General features: G+C 42.8%; 1 protein-coding gene across 1 annotated transcript in view; it reads right to left on the bottom strand.

Moving 5' to 3' along the window:
- TMCC3 (transmembrane and coiled-coil domain family 3) overlaps window positions 1–19361 on the bottom strand; it is a 66243-nt gene extending 46882 nt beyond the window's left edge. The window contains exon 1 of the mRNA XM_087814490.1: window positions 19241–19361. Within this exon, the coding sequence (XP_087670616.1) occupies window positions 19241–19318 (78 nt within the window). The 5' untranslated portion in view covers window positions 19319–19361. The remainder of the gene's footprint in view (window positions 1–19240) is intronic.
- Between the last annotated feature and the right edge of the window lie 7409 nt (window positions 19362–26770).

Below are 26770 nucleotides of genomic sequence, written 5' to 3'. Positions count from 1 at the left end.
TAACTATAGGTGATGCAGGAGTTCCAGATGAAGGTCAAATGATTGCTCAGTGAACAAAGATGTCACACACAAATTTTCTAACAGAAAAGTTAATAAACTGAGCCTTTTTGAGTAACACAGTAGATAAGAGAAGCATTCATTCCAAACTAAACCAAACCAAACCAAACCAAAGCAAAACACCCTCCCCTAGAAAAAGCCCTGTCCTGTAGCAGTCACTACCACACTGTACTGACACTGAGGAGTGATTTAGATTATCCATATATTAAAATGATGTTAATTTAAATTGCTGTTTGTATTTCATATGCATTTGTTTGAAATTTTTCATAAGAAAATGTTAGGGGAAAATTTCCTCACACTGCTGTATTCTTAAAGAACACCTAAGTAAAAACACCAATTAGCATGTCTGAACAAACATTTCTCCACACTGCCAAAAGCAAGAAGATAAATTTTAAAATATGGAAATAAAAGTACAAGCCTTCCCTAATTAGCCTTATTTAAACAAAAATGCAGCCAAGGCCTTAACAAATCATTTGACATCCTTCAACACTGAACTCTGAAAAGAAAAAGCCCTGCTGTCAGTTGGAATGTGTGAACTCAAATACTACACTAGTGTCTGTGCATGAAATTCTCAACTCATTCGTTCGTTGCTTCCTTTCATTTCTCTATCCACCCAAACAGTTATTTTGCATTATGTGCCTAGCACTGGAAATGCAATCCCTGCCCACTTTCTGGTGGGCAGAGAAACAAGTGAACCACAAGTGACAATTCTTGTTTCCCAACAGACTTAGGTACAGCTGGCTGGGGAGCACCTGAGCTGGGGAGATGAGAAAAGGGAGTCAGAGAAGACCTTTCACTACACTACCTGACATGGGCCCTCAACATCCTTCTACGTTAATTATACTTATTTTTTACAGGAGGAAACTGCAGTTTAAATGGGTTGAGCAAACTGCCTAAGATGACCTCACACACCTTGTAAGGATTTAAAAACCAGGCCCTTGTCCTGAAGTCCTGGCACTACACTGCCCCCTCAGAGCTCTTAGCACACCTCCACTGCTGGCATCCTAGTCCAAGCCACTCCCCCCCCACAGGTCTCCCTGCCAGCTCATGCCCACCTTTAATCCAGCAGCCCAGGTGACCTTTGTAAAGCATGTACTGGCCCATGAACTAGCCTCCCACTGCCCCTTAGACCCGTGTCCTTCTGTACTCAACCTGTGGAAGGATCCGCATGGCCTCTTTGACACTCCTCAGTCACAGCAGGCACACTGCTGTTGCAGGGGGTCTACTTGCCGGTTCCTGCTCCCTGGAATGCTCTCCCCGGAGACGGCTGCATAGCTTACTTCCCTGGGTCGTCCCTCAATGACACCTTTGAGGAGAGTTTGCCTGAGTCTCCTAGTTTAAAACTGCTTCTCTCTAGCCTCCCCTTCCCCCCATACCTTGGCCTGCTTTCCTGGATTTGGTTATCATCATTTAACTTTTAAATCATGCATTTAAATACCATCTATTTTACCTACTAGTCTGGATTGTCTACCTTGCCTTGCCAGAATATAAGCTTAATGACGGTGGAGATTTTTGGTTTGGTCACTGAGATGCCTGGCATGTAGTAAATGCTCAATACATGTTTGTTGCATTAGGCTGAAAGCAGAACGGTTACGAGCATGATCAGCCCCTGTGCTGCTCACGAATGGACCTGGCCTGACATCTCCTACATGCTATCCTCCGGACCTGGTGCAAGAGGCAGAAAAGGAGACAACTGGGTGGTACAGGTGAGAAGAAGCCAAGCCAAGGGTTTCTGAAAGGGAGCTCATTCTTAAACCCAGGGCCACGAAAAGGTGCCCGAGTGACTTCTTTCCCATGCCACATGCTGTGGAGACACAGGCACCCCCAACTTCGACGCTACTGCCAAGGAAGTGGGGCCAGTGGCCCCAGAGCTCTCAGCCTCCAGTGTGGTCCTGAGTTGCCGGAAGCCGTTCCGTCCTTGCTGCTTGACACAGTCCTTCAAGGAGGAGACATCTGCACGGCCAGTGCTCCATGGGACTTGGTGTATGGCAGAGCCCTCTTTCTATGCTTGTTCCCCTTCCCGACGCTCTGTGTCCTTACTCGCGTCACTTCACCAGAAAAGGGTTTTGCCCTAGCTGGAAACTTTCCCCTAGCAGGGGAGTTGGATAGAACTGGAAAAGACAATGATTCAGTAAAAGCCCCAAGTATTACAGAGGTATCAGGTGGCGCCTACAAGGAACTTAGACTCAGACTGTCAGCAGGAGAGTTAGGACTTGTTAGGCCCACTACCCCGGGGGCCTTCCCACCAGGGAAGAGGCCTGGGTTGGGGCCCCTGCTGACTGCGCGGCGCAGGGCCATCCACAGGGAGCCCACAGTGAGCTCCCACTAAGGAATGTATTACTGGGGGATGTTTATGTTAATGGAAACTCTGGGAATCCCCACAGGGAAAGAGCAGTCCAGGAAAGAGATTATTTCAATCTACACCTGAACCCTTCTCATACACAGAATAATCATACACAGAATATTACAATGAGGACGGACTGCTGTGGGGAATGTAAATGGAGAGACTGAGACAGGTGCCAGACAGGCGGGGAGTCACCACAGCTAAGAACAATCACGCGCAAGCTACAGAGCCCTCACTTAGGACTTGAATAACCTTTCCGTAAGAAAAGCTGGCTTATTCTCCTTTTAGCTACATGGTAGAGCAATAAAATAGTAACTTCAGAATATAAATAACAAATTAGAGATTAACCTGTAGAATAGCCTATAGAAATATAAACAATAGGTAAGACTAAAATGAACATACCTAAACAGATGTAAATTCTTTAGCAAAGGTCAGATAAGAAGGTATATTCATTAACTGTGAAAGGCCAAAACAGAAACTGGAACAAAGCATGATGTCATATTGTCTAACCAGCAATAAAATCAAATAGTATAAATACAGTTGTAACAAGGCAATAAAAAAAGAGAGAAGCTGATTGTCCTGATGCTCTGAACGTGGTCTCTCCTTCCTTCATTCTTCGCAGACGCCGTCTACACCTTTGGGGACCCCTGGAATGCTGGGGCTGGACCCTGGCACTGAGTGAGGGGAGACTCTTCAGATAGAAGTTAGGGGAAATAAAAGACAGCCTACTTTCTGCTTTCTTTCAAAATGCTAATCAACAAAAAACCCTGCTGGGGAACTCAAGTAGGTCCTAATTTTCCCAGGTTAAGCTCCACTAGTTCACATAAGGGCTCTTTTCTTACACTGGCCATTTGTACCCCAGGTCTATTAAACTGCACCACGGCTACCAAAAGAAAACCTCCAGGTTCAATTCTCTAAGAGTTCTCAGATAGCAAAGGATGGACTCTGAACTCGCCTCCAAAGGAAAGGAGTGAGATAGTCTCAGCATGTCAGCATCTGCCGGGTCTAGAGAGCGATGGACTGGGAAGAAGCACACAGCACTGCACTCAGAGGATCGGAGAAGGGGTGCGCCCCAGGGGGAGCTGCCACAGAATGCATCATGCCAGACTCCAGCTCGTGCTCACTGTAATCCCTTGTAAAACTTCTGGCCTGTGGATTAGGCTGATTGGGGGGGGGGGGGGGGGCAGTGAAAATGAGAGGGACACATGACGACAATGGGAAAGCACAGCACCTGGTTTGTAAAGTTCCAAGGCACTTAAAGGGTGCCTTTCAACTCTGAAATTCTATGAAGGGACTAAAATACTATTTCCAAAAGCAAATAAAACCCCACTGAGAGATGGCACTATAATTTCCTGAGTTTGTGTCAGTCTGTTTTCTGTAGTTAGATAAAAAGGTGACTGGTTTGGGTTACAAATGCATGTTCCACTATAAAAACCTGCTGGTTGCCATGACAATTAACATCTCTGTTCCTCCCTTTTCTGCAGCATCCTTCCTCCATCGAGTCAAATCAAAGAACCTACCTGTGATACCCATGATTTAGTATTTCCTTTGCAAAAGGATATAAAAATATATATGGGTGGATACAGGGTGGAGGGAATCAGTAGGGGGAAAAAGGCGGACATCTGTAGTACTTTCAATAAAAAATTAATATATATATACACACACACATATATACAAATAGTACATATCAAAGGGCTAATTAGAGGTGAACTAAAACCTCAAGCATTTTGAGCTCTCTTCTGCTGCCAATCATGTCCTACAAACAACCATCAGGAGACACCCTGCAGGGGGCGTGAGTAGGAAGAGAGGTGGGTAAGCCCGCACCTATTCCTTTCAGTCTAGAGCCTTTCAGGGTGGGCTCTGGGTCAATTCTTTCCAAAAGGGTTCAACTGAGGCCAAGGCCCCCTGGAGCATTGTTATTATCTATCTGCAGGTCTGTCCTCCCCAGACTAAGCTCAAGGGCAGCATCTACATCTCACTGTTTTGGGGGCCTAGCAGAGTACTGGGTGCACAATGAGGCATTTAGGACAAGGAAGGGAGCTCTGGGATAAGGCAGCCTCTTTTTATATTTCCTATGGAGAGCTCAAGTTTGGGCCTAGCCTGCTTCAAATCATCTTAGGATTCACCCAAGGCATAAAAACATGGAAAATGAAAAGCAACAACTTCAGGTTACGGAGACCTCTGAGGAAGTAGGAAGGGAGGAGGCATCCAGATAGGTGTACCTGGGACCATTCATTTCTTAAAAACAAGTATCAGAAGTCTCATGCAAACATGGCTAAATGTTAACATCTGTTAAATTGAGGTAGGTATATGGGTAACATAATTAAAAAATATATATCTTTATTGATTTCAGAAAGAGAGGAAGGGAGAGGGAGAGAGAGAAATAAACATCAGTGATGAGGGAGTCATTGATCGGCTGCCTCCTGCACGCCCCCACTGGGGATTGAGCCCACAACCTGAGCATGTGCCCTGACTGGGAATTGAACTGCGATCTCCTGGATCACAGGTCGATGCTCAACCACTGAGCCACACCAGCGGAGCTGGGTATCATAATTTTAAAAATGTTTTCTCCATGTTTGAAGCATTTAGTAATTAAAAATAAATCTGTCTATTAATTACTTAACCAGAACTACCTAGTTAAAGATTTGATGTGGCATTTCCTCATGCTCAGAACAATCTCCCCTCTGTGAATCTGGTTTACTTTTAAATATGGTTTAAATTGCTATTTCTGACAAGTCATTTCATTACCTTATAATTTTGGAATCTGATGCCACTGTATTTACTTCCATAGGACATTAACTTCAACCTTAAATTAAATTCAACAACCAAAGCAAATATAACCTTAAGAAAATTAAAATCCACTGAGAATTTAATAAGCTAGCTGCCCCTAAAAAACACACTGGCTCATTTTGGGCTATTGTGTAAATAAACTAAGGAGTAATTATTTTAAGGAATTATTTACTAACAAAGTTACTGTGATTTCTGAAACCTGCCAAGTATTGGAGAACATAAAATAATCTTTATATACAAATTTAGTGTATCCATCTTTCAACAGTATATGTATTATTCTTATTTAGCAGATCTGTTACCATTAAAATTACCCCAAATGTGCAACAAATTATTTCAAAAATAAAGGTTGAGAAGGCATCAACATTTAATTTAAAAGAAAGAGATGTAAATGCAAGACTATTTCATTCATTTTCTATTTTCCCAAAGAAATAGAAGCTCCATACGTGTCTGTTGGACTGGTGGGCTGGTTGCAAAACTGTCCTTAAACAGCAACAAGGGTGAAGAGCTCATTTGAAGTCATTCTTTAAAAATAAGAGCTCAATTTGAGCCCCAAGTATTTACAACACTTTAAAATGGCCAGGGTGCTAGTCAAATTTCTCAATGGTAAAATTTAACCCTTTGTGGTTATATTAAATTTGGACATGGGTGTCGTACTGGTCGGAATTAATTTCCATTGAAAGAGCAGTGATACATAACATGCAAGATTATGAAGGATAAACAAGAGAAATTATGAACTGATACATGAATGAATAGAGTTAAGATTCGTACGGTTCCTTGCTGTGGTGGCTGAGAGCAGACAAACGACCGCAAAGGGTTAATATGCTCCCACCCACCCAAATAGCAGAGCATTTTTGGGTGCTAGAAACAGATAAGGATTTGGTATAAATAAGCCCTCATGGCTCCCCAGGTGGGAACAGGATATAACGAGCCACTTTAATGGAAGAAGACTTGCTTTAATTTTGGTGCCCGAATACTCAATAGATGCCAGTTCAGTGAGTACCTCTAAATTGCTCAGCATGAGGTAAACTTTGGCTGGCTTTCTACAAAAAATATTACTTGATAATCTGCTTAAGTCAGAAGGTTTTTTACAAGCACAGTGCTTTTCCTAAAAGAAAGCACAGGTAATAAAAGCATATTCATTCCAACATTAATATGCTCTTGGGTCAGGCTATGAAATGTTAAATGTTAGTTTCTGGGCACAGCCAACAGTTTAAAGCCCCCTTTGTGTCAGATGCAGAGATTACAGGGCAGGTGAAATAATTAACATAGGTGCATATAACAACCCCTAAGTCCCCAGTGATATTTAGCAAACCATAGGGATAACTTACGAATAAGGAAAATTAAGCCAAATGAAGAAACAGCTTATTACCTATGAACATAAAATCTTGTTGTATTCATTATCCTAACATGAGTGACAAATCAACTTAACTTCCTAGTACCAAGGACAGCACAAGGGTGCTAATGTTTACTGAGAGAGAGAAAGACAAGCTTGGAAGTGGTCTGCTCCCCACAGAACACACAGTTCGCTGGGCTCCTGCTGTGCATCTCCCAGCTGCCAGGGTGACCTCAAGTGACTAAGGCAGTAATGACGGTGTGTTTAGGAAGCAACAATACACATTCTTTATTCATATCAGCTTTCGCAAACATGTGGAAGGGCAGGGTTCTATATTAAACAGACACAGAGAAGTAACAAAAGAATGAAAACAAACTTAAGAAACCAACAAATTTGCCTGGCAGGGTGTGACTCAGCGGTTGAGTGTCGACCTAGGATCCAAGAAATTATGGTTCGATTCCCGGTCAGGGCACATGCCCGGGGTGCGGGCTCGATCCCCAGTCAGGGGTGTGCAGGAGGCAGCCGATCAATGACTCTCTCATCACTGATGTTTCTATCTCCCTGTCCCTCTCCCTTCCTCTCTCTGAAATCAATAAAGCTATATTTAAAAAAAAACCCAAAACCAACAAACTTGACCATCTCTTCCCCTCTACCTTTTGAACTTTCCTTACTGTAAATGAAACTGGAATCCCGCCTGTTTGAAAATTTCTAAATGCATTAGCTAGAAATTTCAAATTGGCCATTTCAAATCCTGGTTTGGGGGTGGGGATGGGGATATCAATCCAGAATAAATGCTCCAAAAGTATAATGTTTGATTTGTTTTAAAACCCAGATAAAAAGTAGAAATTTATAAAAATAAATATGTAAAATAAATGCATAAATATGTTAAGTATATTTAATATATTTCTATTTTTATATTTGTTGTGTAAAAATAAATATATACAATAAAAACAAATTTATAAAAATAACTGCAAAAAATGGTGCTGGGATAACTATGTCATTTATGTGTAGACATCTTAAAGGGAAACAAATAAATTCTAACTGGATCAAAGATTAAATATATAAAACTAAAAATCATAAAATGTATTACAAGAACATAGTGTTCTATTTTTTATTTTTAAAGAATCTCAAAATGTGAAAGGCCATTCTAAGAATGACACAACCCCAAATTTTAAAATTTCTTTATGGCAAGGTCTGGTTAACATTTATTCAGTGCCTGCTACATGCTATCTCTATGCTCAGCACACACACAACATATCAAGTCAGTGTAGTAGGGAGAATTCTAAGACGGCCCCCAGGATTCCCACCTGCTGATATACACACCCTGTATTATCCCCTCCCCTTTCATGAGAGCAAGACTTGTGAATATGATGGGATTTTACTCTCAGGATCAAGCCACATTATATGGCAAAGGTGAAAGAATTCAGCAGATGTAATCAAGCTTCTCTTTCAGTTGACTGCAGTTAATCAAAAGATGGACTACCTGGGTGGGCCAGGCCTAATCAGGTGAGGCCTTTCAAAGAGGATCTACAGGGAAAAGACAAAATACAACACAGTTGCTCAACTGTTGACCGTGAAGAAACAAACTACCATGTGATGAAGAGACAGAAAGGCCTCTGGGGGCTAAGGGCTTCAGTCCTACAGCTGCAAGGAATTTAATCTGGTAAAGAACCACTGAGCTTGGAAAAGGATTCCAAACCTCAGAAAACATTGCAGTTCTTGCTGACACCTTGATTTTAGGCTGATGAAACTCTGAGAAGGGGATGCAGGTAAGCTGTGCCTGGTCACCTGGCCCACAGAAACTGTGAGATAAGTGGGTGTTGTTTTAAGTTGCCGAATTTGTGATTTGTTACACAACAGTAGAAAATTAATATAGTCAGGAATGACAAATAGAAACTATGTATGTGCAAAACAACTTATTTAATAAGTAAAAAACTTCTACAAATCAACTTAAAAGATTAATAACCCAATACACAAATAGCCGGAATATAAAACAGATAGTTTACAATACAAATTTTTTTTTACTTATGTGGAAATGTGATATTATATTATAGATGTAACCATTGGGAGGTTCTGGGTGAGGGGTATATGGACATCTCTGTACCATTTTTTTTGCAACTTCTTGTGGGTCTATATTTATTTCAAAATAAAAATTTTAAAAATAAGGTAAACTTCATTCGTATCAGAAAAAATATAAATTAGAATGAGCTACCAGTTTTCACCTATCAGACTGTCAAGGATCAAAAAACTTCATAACACATGGTGTAAGAAAGGACTGAGCTGAGGCATGTTCACACATGGATGGTTATATAAACTGTATCATTTTCATTCACTGCAGCACCCTCAGCTCCTAGTGTTTGACAAGGTAGGCACAATGTTCAATATCATAATTTAAAATGCCTCTGCCCTTTGCTGAAAAATTTCATTTTAAGAATATATAGCCCACTGACATATTCTTCACACGTGCAAAAAAGCAGCATGTCCAAGGGCAGTCACTGAAATGCCTGACTGGAAGCAACAGTTAAATAATTATGAAATACCCAAACACTGCAACCCTGTTTAGCAATTAAAGCAAGGTAGAGTAATTGGCACTGATATAAATCAAGAATAGAATGTTTTCCAGTTTCTCAAGTTCCGTAGTACAATTTTACAACATACCCTCATTCAGTATTTACCCAGCCCCAACTCCCAGGCTCCATGCCTAGGTAAAAAGGACATGCCCATCCACGTGTGAAAGGATGGAGCAGGTGCCCACAGGCACAGAGCCAGGCATGGGGGCCCACAAAGAAGGACACCAGAGCTCAGAGCAGAGAGTGGGTGAGAGTCTCTGGGTGTCAGGCTAAGCAACTGGATTCTGTCCTGTTGGAGGATTTAAAGTAAGATGCTGACAAGACACTATGCCAAGCACACCCCTGCTGTAAAAATAAAGGAGCGGTCCAGCTGGAGAAGCCCATAATCTGGAGACCACCTCTGATTTCATTAGAGGTGTCTTAGGTACCTCAGTGTGCACACTCGTGGTAAACTGAGTCACCTCAAAACACCCCTTCATCTCACGCCTATAAAAACATGAGGACAGCACGGACTTCTCTTCAACCATCTTATGGGCTGGATTCAAAGGAGATACTCAAGATGTTTTCCTCAGCTGGAGAAATATTTACAAGTAGTCCTCTCAAGCATCTGAACATGCTTCACTCCACCAAGTTCTCCCAGGGGCTCTATATGCAACACTGAATCAAAGCAGCAAACTACTAAGCTGCATTTGTTCTATCTTCTCTCAGCCTTCTGTGCTTTTAAGGGTCAAAGCTTTCAAATACTTTGATGCCAACACAGCTGAACAGCTCTTACTGAATGGGCCTCATATTTTCAGATAAATTAAAATCTATGCCAACTAGTGATTCAGTCTCAAATAGAGGCCACCTGTTCCAATTAGTGAGATTAAAATAGTACAGCACCGACTATCTGAAGTCAAGTTCCAGGCCTTGTGCGTTATCACACTATCTTCACAAAGACAGAAAAAAAGGGACGTCTGGCCTGAACACACAGTTGCACACAGTGGAGTAAATACATTGAGGTGTTGGGGCGTAGTTTTCACTAAGGGCATGCTTTATTTTTAGACAAGTGCTTATATCCAAATTTCTGTGAGAGGCTGCGACACCATTTAATTCCTTCATATTACAACAAGCCTACATACACGTCTTAATTAGATTCAACTTTACTTCAGAAAACCACAGAGCTTAAGTTTCTTCTTCACCCACCACTTTCTGTCCTTGTCTAAAATTCCCGAAGACTCCGTATCTTCCAGATGGTCCACTCTTGAGCCTCGGGCCTTTTGCTACCTCAGTTTCTCTCAAATCATCAGAAGACTAGACACACAGCCTGGAATAGGCACAGCTCTCATTTTTCAGACCTCATCCACTCAAGTATTCCTTCCCAGACAAGACTGCCTTCAACTTACCAGGGTGGGCTTTTATTCATCCCAATACTCAATCACCCAAATTTTCACAATCCATGAAAAATATTTCTAAGCAACTTCTAGGCCATGGGTCTAAAAGAAGTATTTCCTAAAAGAACGAGGAGAGATGACACATCAAGACCAGTGTTTGCTCAAATGATTCTGAATGATTTTCGGTGGTATAAAACGAAAGCATTCAATAACAGGATCACAGGGAGCGAGTAATTGCCTTGGAAACAATCCTCAACCCAATCCAGTTGACTCAGTCCAGGAGGAAGTTTCTGCTGAGTGCTAAGAGCTCTCTAACAAAGCTTCAGCATGTCCTAATCTTTTCAATCTGGCACTGCAGGCCTCAGAGGGTCAGACAATATTTAGCTAGAATAGTAACACTGATACTTAAAAAATAAATTTCAGTTTCAAGGAGTGAATTGATTTAGAAATACTAAGTAAGCAACTGTACAGGTGGTGCTAAGCCATGTGTAGGTGTGGGAATGACTGAAGTTTGGGAAACTCACTGGTAGACAAAGAATGACTCAATGTCAGAACAACAAATGCTGTAACGGGTTTCCTAGCGCCACTTCTCACGGTTGCTCACACACTGGGAAGTGGAGGAGGTGCCATTCAAGTGTGACTCCCGGCATTCAAGTTTAACTCCCGAGTCCATGCTCTTAACCCTTCAAGCTAACCTCAGATCCAGAAGTAAACTAAGGGAGTGATGTTGGGATAGCAAGAGAAAGGTGATGGATTTAAAAAGTAAAGCACTGGATGTGGTGTGTAAGTGGGGTGGCTGAGGAAGTTCCCAGGCATGTAGTTTGAGGATCGGCTATATGGGAAAAGTATTAACCAGGAATTGGGGTGGGCATTTGAGAGAATAAATCAGGTTTGACATATAGACTTTGAGGTGCCTTTGAAACATCTAAGTAGAAATGTCTTGTATTATACACTAAAGCCACATCTTAATCCAGGGTTGGGCTCTCAAGTCGGAGCGTAAGGCAGGAATCACACACAACTTTCCCCACAGAGACACTTCACTGGGGGTTGCACTGCCCTTACCTTCTCTCCACAGGCCAACAAGCCCTCGCCCTGTCTTCACCCCCCAAACCCCTACCCCCAGTTGTCAGTGCAGAACCAGGTGATGTTTTTGTGTTTAAGGGCTGTGTTGCATGAAAATTATATACACTAAAGACGCCTAGCAGAGGGGCGGGAGAGATTAACCAAAGACCAAATATGCATATAACCATAGCCCATGGACACAGGTGGGAAGGGGGTGGTGTAAAATGGGGACATCTGTAACAGTGTCAACAATTTAAAAAATAAATAAAGAAGACACTTGGTGCTAGAAGATGAACTCAATGAGAATCACAGGTACAGAGCGTCAGAGGCAAGAGCAGACCCAGTTGAATTCTAAGTTAAATACAGAGGATATACTCCATGACTTGTGCATCTGGCATATGTTTCCCCCCAATATCCTATTCCCGCAGATGAAAGGTCAACACAGAGATGAACTCATTTCTCAAAACTTGTTTCTTAAAAAAAAAAAAATTTTTAAAAAGAGGGCTAAAAGAGACCTCATTCAGGAAAGATAATTTTTACAAAGTGGCAGCAAATCCAGTGCAGCTAAGAATCTGATATATGAATTGTCACCCCTCTTCATCCCAGCCTCACCAAAATCTGGAAATAAGTTCAGAAGGATGATGGCCTAACACTAAATCATTTAAATTCACTTTTTTTCCACCTAGAAAACTCACAAAATTTTAAATCTGTTCAATTGATTCTTTACAGAAAAAATTTCAATTTCTCATTCTACCTTATTTAATTTTGAGATGTTTAACCCATATAACTTAGCAATTAATTTGGTATTTAAAAATAAAGCAGTTTTCTTTTAAGGAATTCTCTTTAAGACAGAAGCTGGTACACTGGTCAGTCCTAATCAGTCTGTATTAGTTACATAACTTTACTGCTTACAGTCTGGCTGGATGTCAGTTTTCTATATATGCAAATGAAATGGCCTGGAGTTAATGTCTAAACTCCCTTCCAGTTCTAACACAGTAAAATCTTTAAGTCTAACTTTACAACCCTCTGCCTTAGGTACAAGAAACACACCCTTTGGTCCAGTGACGCTGAGCCCTACAGGGAGAGCTGGTGAGACCAGACTGCGACATGGAAGAACCACCCTTGTTATGTCCTTCAACTGCTCATCCTCTAGAGATCAAATTTTAGGCTAGAAGATGGGTTTTTAACCACTGTTCTTAAATCATAAGCTTATTTAACAGCCTTTAAGACTTCCCCAAACTATCAGCAAATTCTTATATCCTAGGCATTATTATATAAAGTTCCTAGATTACCACTCTGAATCATTCATTCTTCAGATGTTTACTGGGGATATACAACTATATGCAAAGGACGAGCAAAGTGCTGTGTCATAAGAATCTCAAGCACAGGATTTGGCTAAGTGCCCTGCAGAAGTTGAACACATCCATTTCTAAGCACTCACCAAGTCTAATAAAGGCCGAGCTGCTCTCCAGTATTCACTTAGAGGCAGAAGATAGGAGAGTGGTTAACGTGCAAGCTCTGGAACTAGACCTGTGTCCATCAAATGCTAACTAGCTGTACCATTTTCTAATAGCCACAGGACTTGGGCCAAATACTGCCTGGACCTCAACTCCCTCATCTGTGAAATGGAACTATACATAGGCTATCGTGAGGATCACGGAGATGGTGCATTTGAAATGCTTCATATTGTGCCTGGTATACAGCAACAACTTAGTACATGGTGGCTGTTATCATTGCCACTGCATTCTTCTCTTTATTCTTTATGCTTCCTTACAGAGGAATAATCCACACACACACTAGGTTTTCCTTCAAGTGGTATCCCCAGCCCCCAACTCAACGGAGCAGCTGGATTATGCACACACCATATATCCTGATGTTCCTTTTCTAAGGAGTGTCAAGTCCTCATTCTGATTCACAGGACAGTGATTCATGGTTCTCTTCCGTCTCTCTCACCACCACCCTCCACTGAAAACATAAAAACACAATTAAGAAACAGCAGGGCTGAAAGCTGCAGCCTCTCCTAAGTCAAGACACGGGCAATTTCCATCCAGAAGGACTAGGCTGATTTCTGACCTTCACAGCAGCCCTGGGGGTTGAGGCTGTGGTGGGTCTGAAGCAAAACTCGTCCTGTGATCTTACCTGGTGGCAGCTGCTGTGTTCAGCAGCGGTGACAAGCGGGTGTGCTGGTGGTGGCTGGCAATTTGTTCTCTAAAGGGAGAACTGGTGAGCTTGCAGCAAAGCACAGCTCAAGACACACATACCACACATCAATCTACCCATCCTAAATTTAAGAAAAATCAGACTTGGAAGACTCGTCATTATTCACTGTTCCTTTACTTAACTTGTCAGAATAAAGCGAATCACTGATTCCGAGCGTATTCACAAAATACGCAGCTTACCACTTCACTAGGTCAGTGTCGCCCACGACAGAAGTCTGTTCCCACTCTCTCTAGTTCCTGCCCAAGAAGCAAGCATGGGATCATCACCTCACTGCTCCCTGCCCCATTTCCGCCCTGGGAAGGGCTCTGACACCCTCTTTTCCTTGACTGCTTTGGGCCATTACTCATCATACAGTTCTGGATCCAGTTCCAAACCCCAGAACACTTAAAGATGCACTATAGGCGGCCACCGTGTGACACAAGTTATCTCTGCAGATGCTAGAGACTTGTTCTTATTACCATCATTGATTACTGTAAAAAAGAAGGGTATTTCCTGGGCCACAAGTAAAAATAAGAGGCAGGGGTGGGGGGAGTGGAGGGGAGAGATTAACCTAAGAACTTTAGGCATATACACAACCCATGGACACAGACACTAGTGTGGTGAAGGCCTGGGGGAGGGCGAGGGGAGGGTGTGCAGGATGGAGAGGATCAATGGGGGGAAAAAAGGAACATCTGTGATACTTTCAACAATAAAGATAAATTTTTTAAAAAGATACAATTACCAGACATTAATCTTCTGGAGAGGCCAGGCTGTCTGTTTCATTTACCATTATATTACTGAGAGAGTGGCAGCAAGCACATAGAAGGTGCTCAACAAGTTATTTAGTGAATGAATGAAACCTCTTGTGCTCAGAGTGCCAGTGTCTATACTTTATAAACACGTAAATGACAAGCATGTGAGCAATACATGTGACAAGGAACAAAATGCTAAAAATACCAGAAAAGACTATACTATTCACAAAATTAGCAGTCTTTCCATTTTCAAGCTTATGATCGCTTCTTACATAGTCATAACAAAAAATGGCTACCATTGATTGAGTTCTTACTGTGTACCGGACATTTCATAGAAATTATTGCACTTATTCCTGGTAACATCTCGATATGGAAGAGGAAACTGAGACTTAGAAAGATACCAGGGTCCAAGATCCCACCACTAGGCAGCAGCACTAATGCAAGCTCTGCTGTCTGGGGGCCAGCCTCCTAAAAGTGGTTCTGCAAGCAGAATACTCTGGTCCTGGCAGGCGAGATGGAATGGAAGCTGACAAAATCACACAGCAGTGAGGAAGCTAGTGCACCAGTTATCTCTTCCTGAGGTCCTAAGTGGCTAAACTAAGGTGGGAGGTGACAGGAGGAATGAACCAACTCCAGAGAAACGTCAAAGAAAAAAACAGTGGAATGGCTGACAGATTAGAGATGGGGGGAAGGCAAGCACTCAGGATGACTAGAGTTCTGATTAGTGGTGGTACCAACAGAACAAGAAAAAAATTATTCACCTTACATAAGGATAAAAAGGTTGCTGAAAGTGGTCTTTTAGAACATTTAAAATTAGAATATAAAATCTGATTCACACATAATTGATTAATAAAACCCAGACTGCCTGTATTCTTTAAAAGACGATAGGCTTTAACTATCTAGGGCATGAAAAAAAAGTAGGAGGCTAATTATGTATGTTCTTTCTTTTAAAGTAGGGGTGTATTATGTGCATCGAGTTAACATGCACCATTTCTGAGTTTTACCCAGGTGAAGTTTAAAAATGTGAATGATACAGACTTGTCAGCTTAGAGACAATCATGAAATTCATTAGTTATATTACATTTTCACTGAGGGGGGAAAAAAAAAATCTAGGTTAGTCCACCTGGCTGTAAAAATAGATTTCTCCAATGTGAAAATAGTAAACTGCCTCATTATTATTCCAGTCTCAAAGGCTTAACTAAGCTCAGCAAGAGAGATGTGTATTTTCCCAGTTCTCTCCACTGGGTATTAATTTTGAACTGAAAAAAAAATGACCATTCAGTAACCAAGAATTTGATCTCAGAGTCTTAGGTCCTTCCTAGGAGGAAACTCCATATCCCTGAAAGATTACTCAACTCTTCACATGTACCCCCAGTTCTAGTTAGTTAGTGTTTTTAGGGGAGCTAATTTACTAAATGAGTTCACAAAAGAGTTCTTTTAAAATTCTCTATTAGATGTTTTATTGCCAAGGAGAGGGTGACATCAAGAAATTAAGCCCTGCCCAGCAGGGTGTGGCTCAGCGGTTGAGCACTGACCTAGGATCCAGGTGATCGGGGTTCGATTCTGGGTCAGGGCACAGGCCCGGGCTGCGGGCTCAATCCCCAGTCAGGGGTGTGCAGGGGGCAGCCGATCAATGACTCTCATCATTGATGTTTCTCTCTCTCTCCCCCTCTCCCTTCCTCTCTCTGAAATCAATAAAGATATATTAAAAAAGAAAAAAAAGAAATGAAGCCCTAATACCGCTGATGGTTTTCTTTTGCATACTTTCTGAGTATAAAGAAAGTATGTCTTTATGGCTACATCTAAGTGAGTCCCACAAAACAGGAGCTAAAATCACCTAATGAGATAAATACTTTCTGCACAGGAAAATTGTTGCTGCTTCCCCTTCATTACAGTAGGCTTATTGCAGCCTTAAGGACAGACTCAAAATTATATCAGCTCCACTTGAGAAAAGTTCTTATGCGGTAACAAAATTTCCACTAGTTTTCTCTATTCCTCCTGTCTCAACAACAAAACCCCTCAAAACAGTCACGAAGTTTAAAAAGGGATCTCAGCATCACTATTGTACAACTTGTGATTATTGTCCAGCCCTCAAAAGCTTGATTTCTTCTCGTCCTCCCTAGATTTCATTTGCTGAATAAGCTAATATAGAATAATCAGTATATACTATAATGTCTAACTCAGTTTTAATACACGCTCTATTTACAAATCAGGTATAGTCATGCACCATGTAACAACATTTTGGTTAATGATGGACCACATACACGACCATGGTCCCATAAAATTATAATGGAGCTGAAAATTTTCTATCGCCTAGTGACATCTTAGCTGTTGTAATGTCACAGTGCAACACATTACTCACGTGTTTGTGGAGATGCTGGTGTAAACAAGCCTACTGCACTGCCATGCATATAAAAGCACAGCACTTACAATTATGTCCACTCCATAATGATAATAAATAACTTACTGGCTTATATACTTACTATACTTTATTTTTCATCATTCTTTTAGTGTACTCTTTCACTTAATAAAAAAAAAAGTGTGCTGTAAACCAGTAGCCATGTTCTGCTGGCAGTCAAACATCTTGTGTTTACCACGTCCCTTGACTGAATCATATTTTCTTGTGCTTGATTTAATCTCATACTGTTTTGTACAGTGACATGCTGTAGCCTGGGAGCACTAGGCTATACCACACAGCCTAGGTGTGGAGTAGGTGATACCATCTGGGTCTTTCTAAGTGTACTCGATACAAGGGTGGGCAAAAGTAGGGTTACAGTTGTGAGTACATGAAACAGTTTAATCTTGTATTATTTTCCATACAAACAACTGTAAACCTACCTTTGCCCTCCCATGTTCCCACAACAATGATATCGCCTAACGACCCACTCAGAACTATCTATCCCATGTCAAGCGGCATATGACTCTGTCTCCATTACTCATCACACAATGTAGTAGGTATAATATAGTGGGTATAATTTTAAAAAATAAGAAATCCCCTTCACATAGGTTATGGTACTTTAACAGAAAAGAAGGGTGTAGAAACAGAACAATGGCACATAGAACAGAAAAATGAAGTCTGCAGTTACGTTATTCATTTGCTTTGCCCCTTTCCATCTATAGAAGTTGAGGTGCAAACTTGATCACCACCCTTTTACCGATTATTAAGAGTGAGTTTTAGTGAGTTTTGTCAAAATGTTTAAATGATCTCACAATGAGCCATCCATCTCTCAAAGATTACTAATCTTGTTGTTTACACAAAGATTATCACAGTTATGACAGGCGAAACCAAGCTTCCACACTTTCAAGCCTGAAGTTTCTTCTGCCAACTGCGACATTAATATAGATTCCCCCAATTACAGATGCATTAGAAATAAAGACTGTCCACCTTTCTTCACAGTTAAATGTGTTAGCCAGCAGTCATCCTTTCCCAAAACTTCTAAGTGTAGGTAAACAAATATCCTTTATCAATGTTTTCTTCCAAATGGAGTTATTTTCATAATAAATTGTGATGAAACTTTTAAAGAATGTGCAAAATATGAGAAAATTATTTTGGGGGAGGAGAGTGGAGTGGATGCAGGAGATATTATTCGGCCAAATACATTTAATCTGTAAAAACTTAAATCATTCTGTTAAACTGATTAACAGATGCCAAAGGAAAAAGGGAAAACAGGTAAATATATTGGGGATTTGTCACTTCACGTCTGGGGCAAATGATTACTTCTCTGAATTATGACTGCACACCCAAATCCTGCACGTGGGGTGGCGCCGCATTTCTGTCACTGCTGCTGCTTTTCCCATCCGGTTGGCTTCTCGAGCTGGGAGGCGGCCAGAGAGAACCTGAGCTATGACTCTACCTCCGTGAACTTTATCCAGAGAAGCTGACACTCAAATGCTCAGATCGGACAAGCGAGTAGTTAGCTGAGCAAAGAACAAATCCAGGTAGATCCTGCCAGAACCAACGCCGGGGTGGAGGAGGGACACCAACCGGCGCTGCAGTCGGCCACGGGGGGCACGGCGCGCAGAGCCCGGGCGATTCAGCAGTCCAGGGGGGCAAGGCATCCCTGAGCGGGTTTGGGGGAAGGCTTCCTCTTCCCCCGCCGCCAGCTCCGTCTTTATTTTGAAGCAGTACGAGAATCTTCCCTGCTGCCTGCTCCGAAGAGCTATTTTCACCCACAGCCAAAATCAGCAACAGCAAATTACACTGCAAACAATGGGGAGCGCGCCTGCTCGGCACGGCCAGAAACTCCGGGGAGGCGGCGCGAGGACTGACTTTCCACTCGGGCAGAGCCTCTGGGCGCTCCCGCCGCCACCTGCCCCGCGCCCGAGCGCCGCGGGCTGGGAGACGCGGCGGGAGCCCCGGGATCGGCGCGGAGGGACCCCGTCCCAGAGGGACAGGGGCCGCGGCGGGCGAGGTTCCCTCGCGTCCCGGCGGAGCGCGCGGCCGTCGGCGAAACCCGACGTGCGGGCCGGGCGCGCGGGGACCCAGGACGCGGATGGCGGGGAGTCGCCAGGCCGGGCTCGGCTCTGCGCCCCACCCCGGCGGCGGTGGGCCTGGGGGCTCCGGGCCGCAGGCCCGGCTCCGACTTGCCCCCGCCCAGCCCCTTCAGCGCGGGCAGGGGCGGGGAAGCCCGGACCCCGGGCAGCAGGGGGGAGAGCGCTGCAGGCGGAGAAACGCGGGGGGCAGGCGTTAGGACGCGCGGGGGCCAAAGCCCGCTCGGCCCGGCGTCCCCCCGCCACCCAGCCCAGCCCGCACCGCTCACCCGGCTCTTGCAGCGCTGGTGCCGGCCCGGGTCGGAGTAGGTCCGGTCCACGGTGAGCGCCGTGTCGCTGCCCGGCATCTTGGCGCCCGCGCCGGGAACTTTCCCGTCTCCGCGCGCGGCCGCGCTCCGTCGCCCCGGGAGCCGCGCGGAGCGGGAGGCGCTGGCTGCTGCCGCCGGGCCGACAGCCGCTAAGCCGCCCAGCGCCGCGGCGGCGGAGTGAGGGGGCGGGGCCGCACCCGAGAGTCTCCTCCCCTCCGCTCGCCCGGCCTCTCCCCGCCTCCCCCCGCGCCCCCGGAGGCCCGGGACCCTTCTCCAGGTGTGACTCCCCCGCCTCCCCCGCTGCTGGAACTTGATTGCACCCCCTCCCACGCTGCACTCTTTTTCTTCAAAAGATGAGAGGTCTGTTTGTTGACTTATTCGTATAATTAGGATAAAAGATGGATTTTTGACAAGATGTTGAGGCTTGTCTTAAACGCTTGCTTTCAGGTTATTTTTTTATTCAACATGTACTTACTGGGCATCTGCCATGTGCCAGACCCTGGGGCAGGGACCAGAGATGTTTTTTAAAGCCCCTGTTTTTCTTATAATTTACTGAGGACAAACACACTTCCACTTAAAGATCTATGGTGCTGTGCATTTTCATGTTGCATGTCTAGCTCACCTTTATGTTGGAAGCTACCTCAAAGTCAAGACATATCTTTTCATTTTAGTATTCCCTATTTCCCAGGAATAGTCCCTACCCACAAGAAGTTTGGCGTCTAGAAGAGAAAGTACTGACTGGGGAATGATTAAATGTTACCTACACCAGCAACACTCAGCACCCCGGGTCTGGCTACCGAGGGTGTACCAGTGGGAGGCTGAGTTGAAATATTGGAAGTGCAGCCGCCTCAGAGAGGAGTCGGAGCACACAGTGAGCAGCCCAGAAAGGACAGATAAGCTCCTCCCCATTCAAAGGGGTGAGGGGCCAGGGAGCGCAGGTGGAAGAAAAGCACCGAGCATAAAGACAAAGGCACATTTGGAAAACCTCAAATGTTCAGTTTAGGGGGTATCTTTAGGAACAGAAGGAGGTACTGGAAAAAGTAGGTGGAGACAGTGTGGTGCAGGACTCTACTTTCGAAACTCCGAAGTTCAGCCTTGTTCTATAGGTACTGGGAAGCTGCTGGAGGTTTCTGAACTGGGAAACAATGATATCAGGATGGAAATTTAAAAAGATATATGTGAAGGCCATGAGAAGCACTAATTGAAGATGGGTAAGGGACACTGGTTAGGAGACCATTGCAAAGACTGAGAATAACCTAAAGGTCCTTCAGGAGACTGGGCGTAAATTAGGACACACCCATCCAGTGGAGTATTAGCTAATGGAATGAGGCAGCTCTCTGTGTAGCTATAGAAATATCTCTAACATATATGGTTAAATGGAAAAAGCAATGTGCAGAATAATTTATATGGTATTCCACCATTTATGTAAAAACCATATATGTATGTGCTTATATAGGCACAGCACATTTCTGGAAGGCTAAACAAGAAACTAGGGAAATAGACAAGAAACTGATAGCAGGAAAGGGGAAGTAGGTAGCTAGAAGGAAGTGATGGGGGAGAGATTTATTTTTCACTGTATATACTTTTAAAACTTCAGTGTTTGAGTTGTGTGCATGTATTAACTATTCAACAAGTAAAATAAAAAAATTTTAAATAGAGTAAACTGATTAAAACTAACTTAAGAAATAGAAAACCCCATATAGTCCTGAAACCATTCGAGAAATTTAATTAAGACTTTAAAATACCCTCCTACATATAACACAACTACACCAGGCGCAGAGAGTTTTTCAGGTAAATTCTTTCAAAGCAGAGGAGAGAGATCCAAGTGTGTGCGTGTGTGCGTGTGTGTGTGTGTGTGTGTGTATGATTTTAGCTAGGGTGGCCAGAGAAGGCTTCCATGATAAGATGACATTTGAGCAGAGACCTGAAAAGTGCAGGAGCCAGTGATGTAGATATCTGAAAATTTCAGACAGAAGGAACAGCAAGTACAAAGGCAGCCCTGAGGCAGATGCATCTGGGGAGTGTCTGAGGAAGAGCAAGGAGGCCGGTGTTCACTGGAAAGACAGTAGGAAATGAAGTCAGAGGCATTTGAGAGGTCTGGATCATATAGGGCCTTTATAAGAAGTTTGACTTCTGAGAACAAATGGGAAGATTTGGACATTTTTAAGCAAAGGAGTAGAGTGGCATGCTCTGGCTTTTCACTTAGGGGGAAAGAAAAATCCCTACATCTCACACAAAAATCTATACCAAATAAATTAATTACCTAACGTGGGGGGAAAAAAACAACTTTTAAAACTGTCAGAATAAAGCAGGAGAATATCATAATAACATTATGATCTCAAGCCATAAAAAACAGGTCACAAAAAGCATAAACCATAAAGATTCAACTACATTAAAATTCTAACACTTCTACCTATGAAAAGAATAATAAAGTGAAAACATAGGCCACAAACAGAACTTGAGCTAAAAAAAATCAAAATGATTTTCACAAACAATGCTTAGAAACAAACAAACAAAAAAAGTAAGCCACATAAAATTATATGTAGTAAAATTTCATTCATGGAAAGTTAAAAATATAAAGATTAAATGACTTTGTTTTTAGAACAAAGATATACAATAAAGCTATTAAGAAAAACAAAAGTATGATAAACACAAATTTCAGGACAGTATTTATCTCTGTTGTGGGGATGAAGAAGGATTTAAAAAGGGGTACAAGACAGCAAATAATTTGCTCTATTTAATGAATGCTGCTACACTGGATTTGTATTCATTCACATACAATGTTTCATAACAATTTAAAAATTTAAAGGCAACAAGGACTCAAGGGACAGATGTGCTGATGGCATCCTTAATCCTGGGATTTAAGTCACCAGTGGGAGGACCCTACTCAAATAAATAAACTTAATAGCACTTTTACAAGTATAAAGCTTGATATAAAGGCAAGACAGTCTGTTACTATTATGTCAATTTAATCTTACAAAGATCCATTCTGAAAATCTGAGAGTCTTATTTCTGGGCTTTCCCCCTCATCTGCCTGATACCTAATTTTCCCCCGGCTGCTTAGGGTTGCATGAAGCACATTACTAAGGTGTGCGTGTATGCGCATAGCTTTAGAGAGGTCAGCCCTAGGTGCGGTCTCTGACACGCCAGAGCTGGGCTTTGGCTGGCTGCTATCAAGCATCTGCTTTCTGTTTCCATTACTGTCTGGAAATGCGGACCCTCAATGAAAAGGATGACTACAAACTTTATCAGGTTCACTTGAAGTTCATTTAACAGACGATGTTCTACTTTAGATCATTTAGACATAGTTTGTAAGCTAGTAGCCCAAAAGCTCCTCCTCTATTATTATTTTTTAAAATAATGTTTTTAAAAAACACAAATTAAATAGCACAAGAGCAAGCTCCTCAGAAAAGACAAAAAGCAAGCATTTGGCTCTCCTGTTGGGAATTAGGCCCCAAGGGGATAACAGACCATGTGCCTTCCTTTGGAGGCAATGCCTAGGGTTTTGCCAGTCCCAGGGAGAGGGGGAGAGGGGGGAGAGGAGAAGAGGGGGAGAGAGGGAGAGAGAAAGAGAGGGAGAGAGGGAAAGGACAGAGAGAGAATGCAAACTTCTCCTGGCACTGTAAGAGGTGTCTCTGCCTCTGATGATGCCTCTGAAATCCTCTCCACAAAGAGCAATGAAGCCCGGCCGGGCGTGGCTCAGTGGTTGAGCATCGACCTAGGATCCAGGCGATCAGGGTTCGATTCCTGGTCAGGGCACATGCCCGGGTTGCGGGCTTGATCCCCAGTCAAGGGTGTGCAGGAGGCAGCCGATCAATGACTCTCTTATCATTGATGTTTCTATCTCTCTCTCCCTCTCCTTTCCTTCCTCTGAAATCAATAAAGATATATTAAAAAAAAAAAAAAAGGAAATGAAAAAAAATCACACTTTTACTGTAACAAATGCAGTCAGAATAAGGAATACAAAAGTACAAACTCTAGGTGTGAAATAAGAACTGACTTCCTAAGTGTAAGCAGCACAATAAGGCAGCATATTCGAAGCACCAAAGAAGCAGAACAGGTCATTTGAGTTGCACTGGCTTAAAGTTTGGAATAACAGAACAGGCCATATAAGAGAGGTAGGCTTGCCCTTGACTTTTGTAGCACATATTTGTTATTTTTGCCAGCCCAGCATCCAGCCCCTTATTTTTGAAACGGGGCCTAGATTTTTCTTTTGAGACCTTCCCCACCCCCACCCTCAATCCAAGTGGTTTTAGTGGGGCACGCCGGCCCTACCATTGGCTCCAGTGAGAGGCATGTGATCCAGCCTTGGCGGGTCAAAGTCACCGTCACTTGTGCAGGGATAGGCACATGGCCCAGTCACAGCCAATCAGAGCCCCCCGGGATTGCTGGAACTACTGGGAAAGAGCAATGCTCTTTCAGTGGGCATTGCTGAGCTGGTAGAAGGTAAGCCTGCTGCTGTGGACATCCTTGCCAGCCTACAAACACAGCCTCTGAGGAAAGAGCAGGAAAGGGGAAGGCTTGCTGCTGAGTTACAGCACTAGACCTAGCTTCTTCCATTATCTGTTGCTGCGGGACAAATCACCCTAAAATGTACTGGCTGACCCCTGCCACTCACCTGCTCCTGATTCTGTAATGTGAGCAGGCCTCCCAAGGAGGCGGGGCTTTTCTCTGCTCCAGGTGGCACTGGCTGGGGCTGAAGTCCCCAAGATGGCCTAGGAATGGGGGTGCCTGGAACGCCTGGGCCTGGCCAGGCTTCTGTGTCTATTTGTGTATGTTTATATTTTTAACAACAAAATATTTTTATATATTATAGTCTTATCTTCCAGGGCTCCCCTCTCTCCATCAGGGTAGTTGGGCTTCTTTACATGGTGACTGGCTTCCAAGAGAACAAAAACAAAGGCTGCCAAACCTCAAAACAAGCGAAAAGTGTAGCCCAGATTCAGAGGGAGGAGAAGCAGCATCCCCCCCACCCCCCCACCCCCAGGATGGGGGGAGTGGCTGCGCTTACAGGGACTGGAGAAGTGCTGGCTGCCATCACGGCAGTTGACCCACCACACTGGATATGGTGAGTCCCCTTTCCATTTATATGAAAAAAAGCACTCCTCTTTTTGCTCAAGCCAGTTTCAAAAATCCTGACTAATACAAGATTCAATGCTGGCTATGGGTACAAAGAAAACAAAAAGAAGGGTGGCATTTCAAGCAAAGGCAAGAACTGTGGACGGCATGCACAGAGAAGGGAGCAGAGAACTCCTGGGGTCACAGAGCTGTCTCAGGCCACTAGCTAGAGTGCCTTCCTTGGTCAGTTCATGACAGAGGGCCTCCTGTGGACTGTTTAATTATAGTACTTCTTATATAAGTTACAATATCTTATCATGTTGTTTAAATATTTTATGTGATAAGTTCTGTGTGTCCCACTAAAATGTAGGTTGCCTGAAGGAAAGGACCATGCCTTCCTGGAAAATGTGTATATTCCTGACGGTTCCTGGCATAGTTTGTATTCGATACATACTTGCCGAATGAATGGATAAATTCAACATTTATTAAACGTCTACTGGTTTTCCAAGCACTGGGATTTAAAAGATGAATGAGATATAACCAAAAGGTAGCTTTTGCCTTCAAGGGGTTGGTATGAATAATATATAAGGAAAGAAATTTGCTGAATGATGTTACCAATTTTCAGATACTAACTAGTTTCTTAAGTTTGTGAAGTCTCCAATTATTCAGCACTGTTGGTGTGACGGACTCTGTTCCTGGTGCAGGGAATATAAAACTGAATAAGGCATGGTCTAATTCTGATGGGACATCCCATCTAGACAGGGAGACAGGACAGTCAAAAAAAAGCTGCTACATAGGTAAAGCCATTTCTGGCCTTGGTTCAGTGGTAGGACAAAGGCAGGCGTCTCCTTAGGGGCTTCACCTCCTGAGTTGTTTCGGGCTTACCAAGTCATTACAGTAGGGAGATGGAAACAGGCGTGGAGGAAAGCCCAGTTTTATAGAGGAAAGGGTGAGCCTTTTACCAAGTAAAGAAAAATGCTTTTCCTTTCATTCTTCGTTTTGATTTAATAGTACAGGAAATTGTTCCCCTTGGGGGAAAGACTTATAAGACAAAAAAGTACAGTAAGCTTTTTTTTTTCCCCCCTGAGAATTTAAGGACAGAGAGAGTAAAGAAAAAATAAATAAATCATATTTTAACATGTATTCAACCAGCCTGCTGATCACATAAGTGTATGTATGTATATATGTATGTTGAGGATCAGAAGCTTCCAGGCCTGATGCAAATAGGAATCTCTAATTTTAACTACCTAGTTTACAGCCAACTAGAAATAACCACTCTTCACATCGGTATTTAATTTGAACATAGAATGTTCTAAAGGACTATAAGAAAACTATCACTGCTCTTTACTTAGCATTAGTGATCATCTGGCATAGAAGCCAAAAACTTCCACTTGGTAAGGTTTTGATGAAAAACAGGAAAGTAGGAAGACTCAAACTCTGCAGGCTGGTAAATTTGCCTTCTAATATTCCTTTTTAGCAGATGCAACAATTTCGTGCTATTAATTTCTCAAGGACAATGAATCTTAAAGAGAATTCTACAGGGAGCTGGAAATTAGTCTCCAACATTTGTCTTCCCTGCAGACTTGAGGCTACGTTAAAAAGTGCAAACGTGTATTTTACCTTATCAAAGTGAAAAACTTTTGCTTTGTGAAAGACCCGTTGAAAGGGTGAAAAGACAAAATACAGATGGGGAGAAAATATTTGCAAAACCACATATCCAACAAATTAGTTGCTTTAGTATCTAGAAAATATAAAGAATTCTCGATAATAAAAAAATAAATAATCCAACTAAAAAACAAGCAAAAAAACTTCAACACACATTTCATCGAAGGCAAATATAGGTGGCAAATAAATACATGCAAAGATGCTCAATGTCATCAGCCATCAGGGAAATGCAAGTTAAAACCACAAGGAGATATCACTATATACCTATGAGTGGTTAAAATAAAGCAGCAATAGCACTAAAAGCTGGCAAGGATGTCGAGAAAGTAGATAATCCATACAGTGCTGACGGGAATGCAAAATGAGGCAGCCTCTCTGGAAAACAGTTTGGCATTTTTCTACAAAATGAAACAGGCAAATTCCACATGACCTGGAAATTGCACTCGTAGGCATTTATCTCAGAGAAAAGAAAAATTCTTGTACAACACCTGGACACAAATGTGCATAAAGCCAAAAACTGGAACTATCCCAGATGTTCTTCAACAAGTAAATAAAGTGTGGGACATCCATGCTATAGGATACCACTTACCAGTAAAAAGGAACGAACTACTGATATACAACTTGGGTGAGTGTAAAGGGGATTATGCCGAGTGGAGAAGCCAATCTCCCAAGGTTATATACTCCTAAGGAATGATTCCATTTATGTAGCATTCTTGAAATGACAAAGTTATAGAAATGCAGAAGAGATTGGTCTTTGCTAGGGCTTAAAAA

The sequence above is a fragment of the Miniopterus natalensis genome, chromosome 2 (assembly GCF_054644295.1).
Source record: "Miniopterus natalensis isolate mMinNat1 chromosome 2, mMinNat1.hap1, whole genome shotgun sequence".
Lineage (NCBI taxonomy): Eukaryota > Metazoa > Chordata > Mammalia > Chiroptera > Miniopteridae > Miniopterus > Miniopterus natalensis.
The sequence above is the reverse complement of the archived record's forward strand: the minus strand, read 5'-3'. Positions and strand labels throughout refer to the sequence as shown.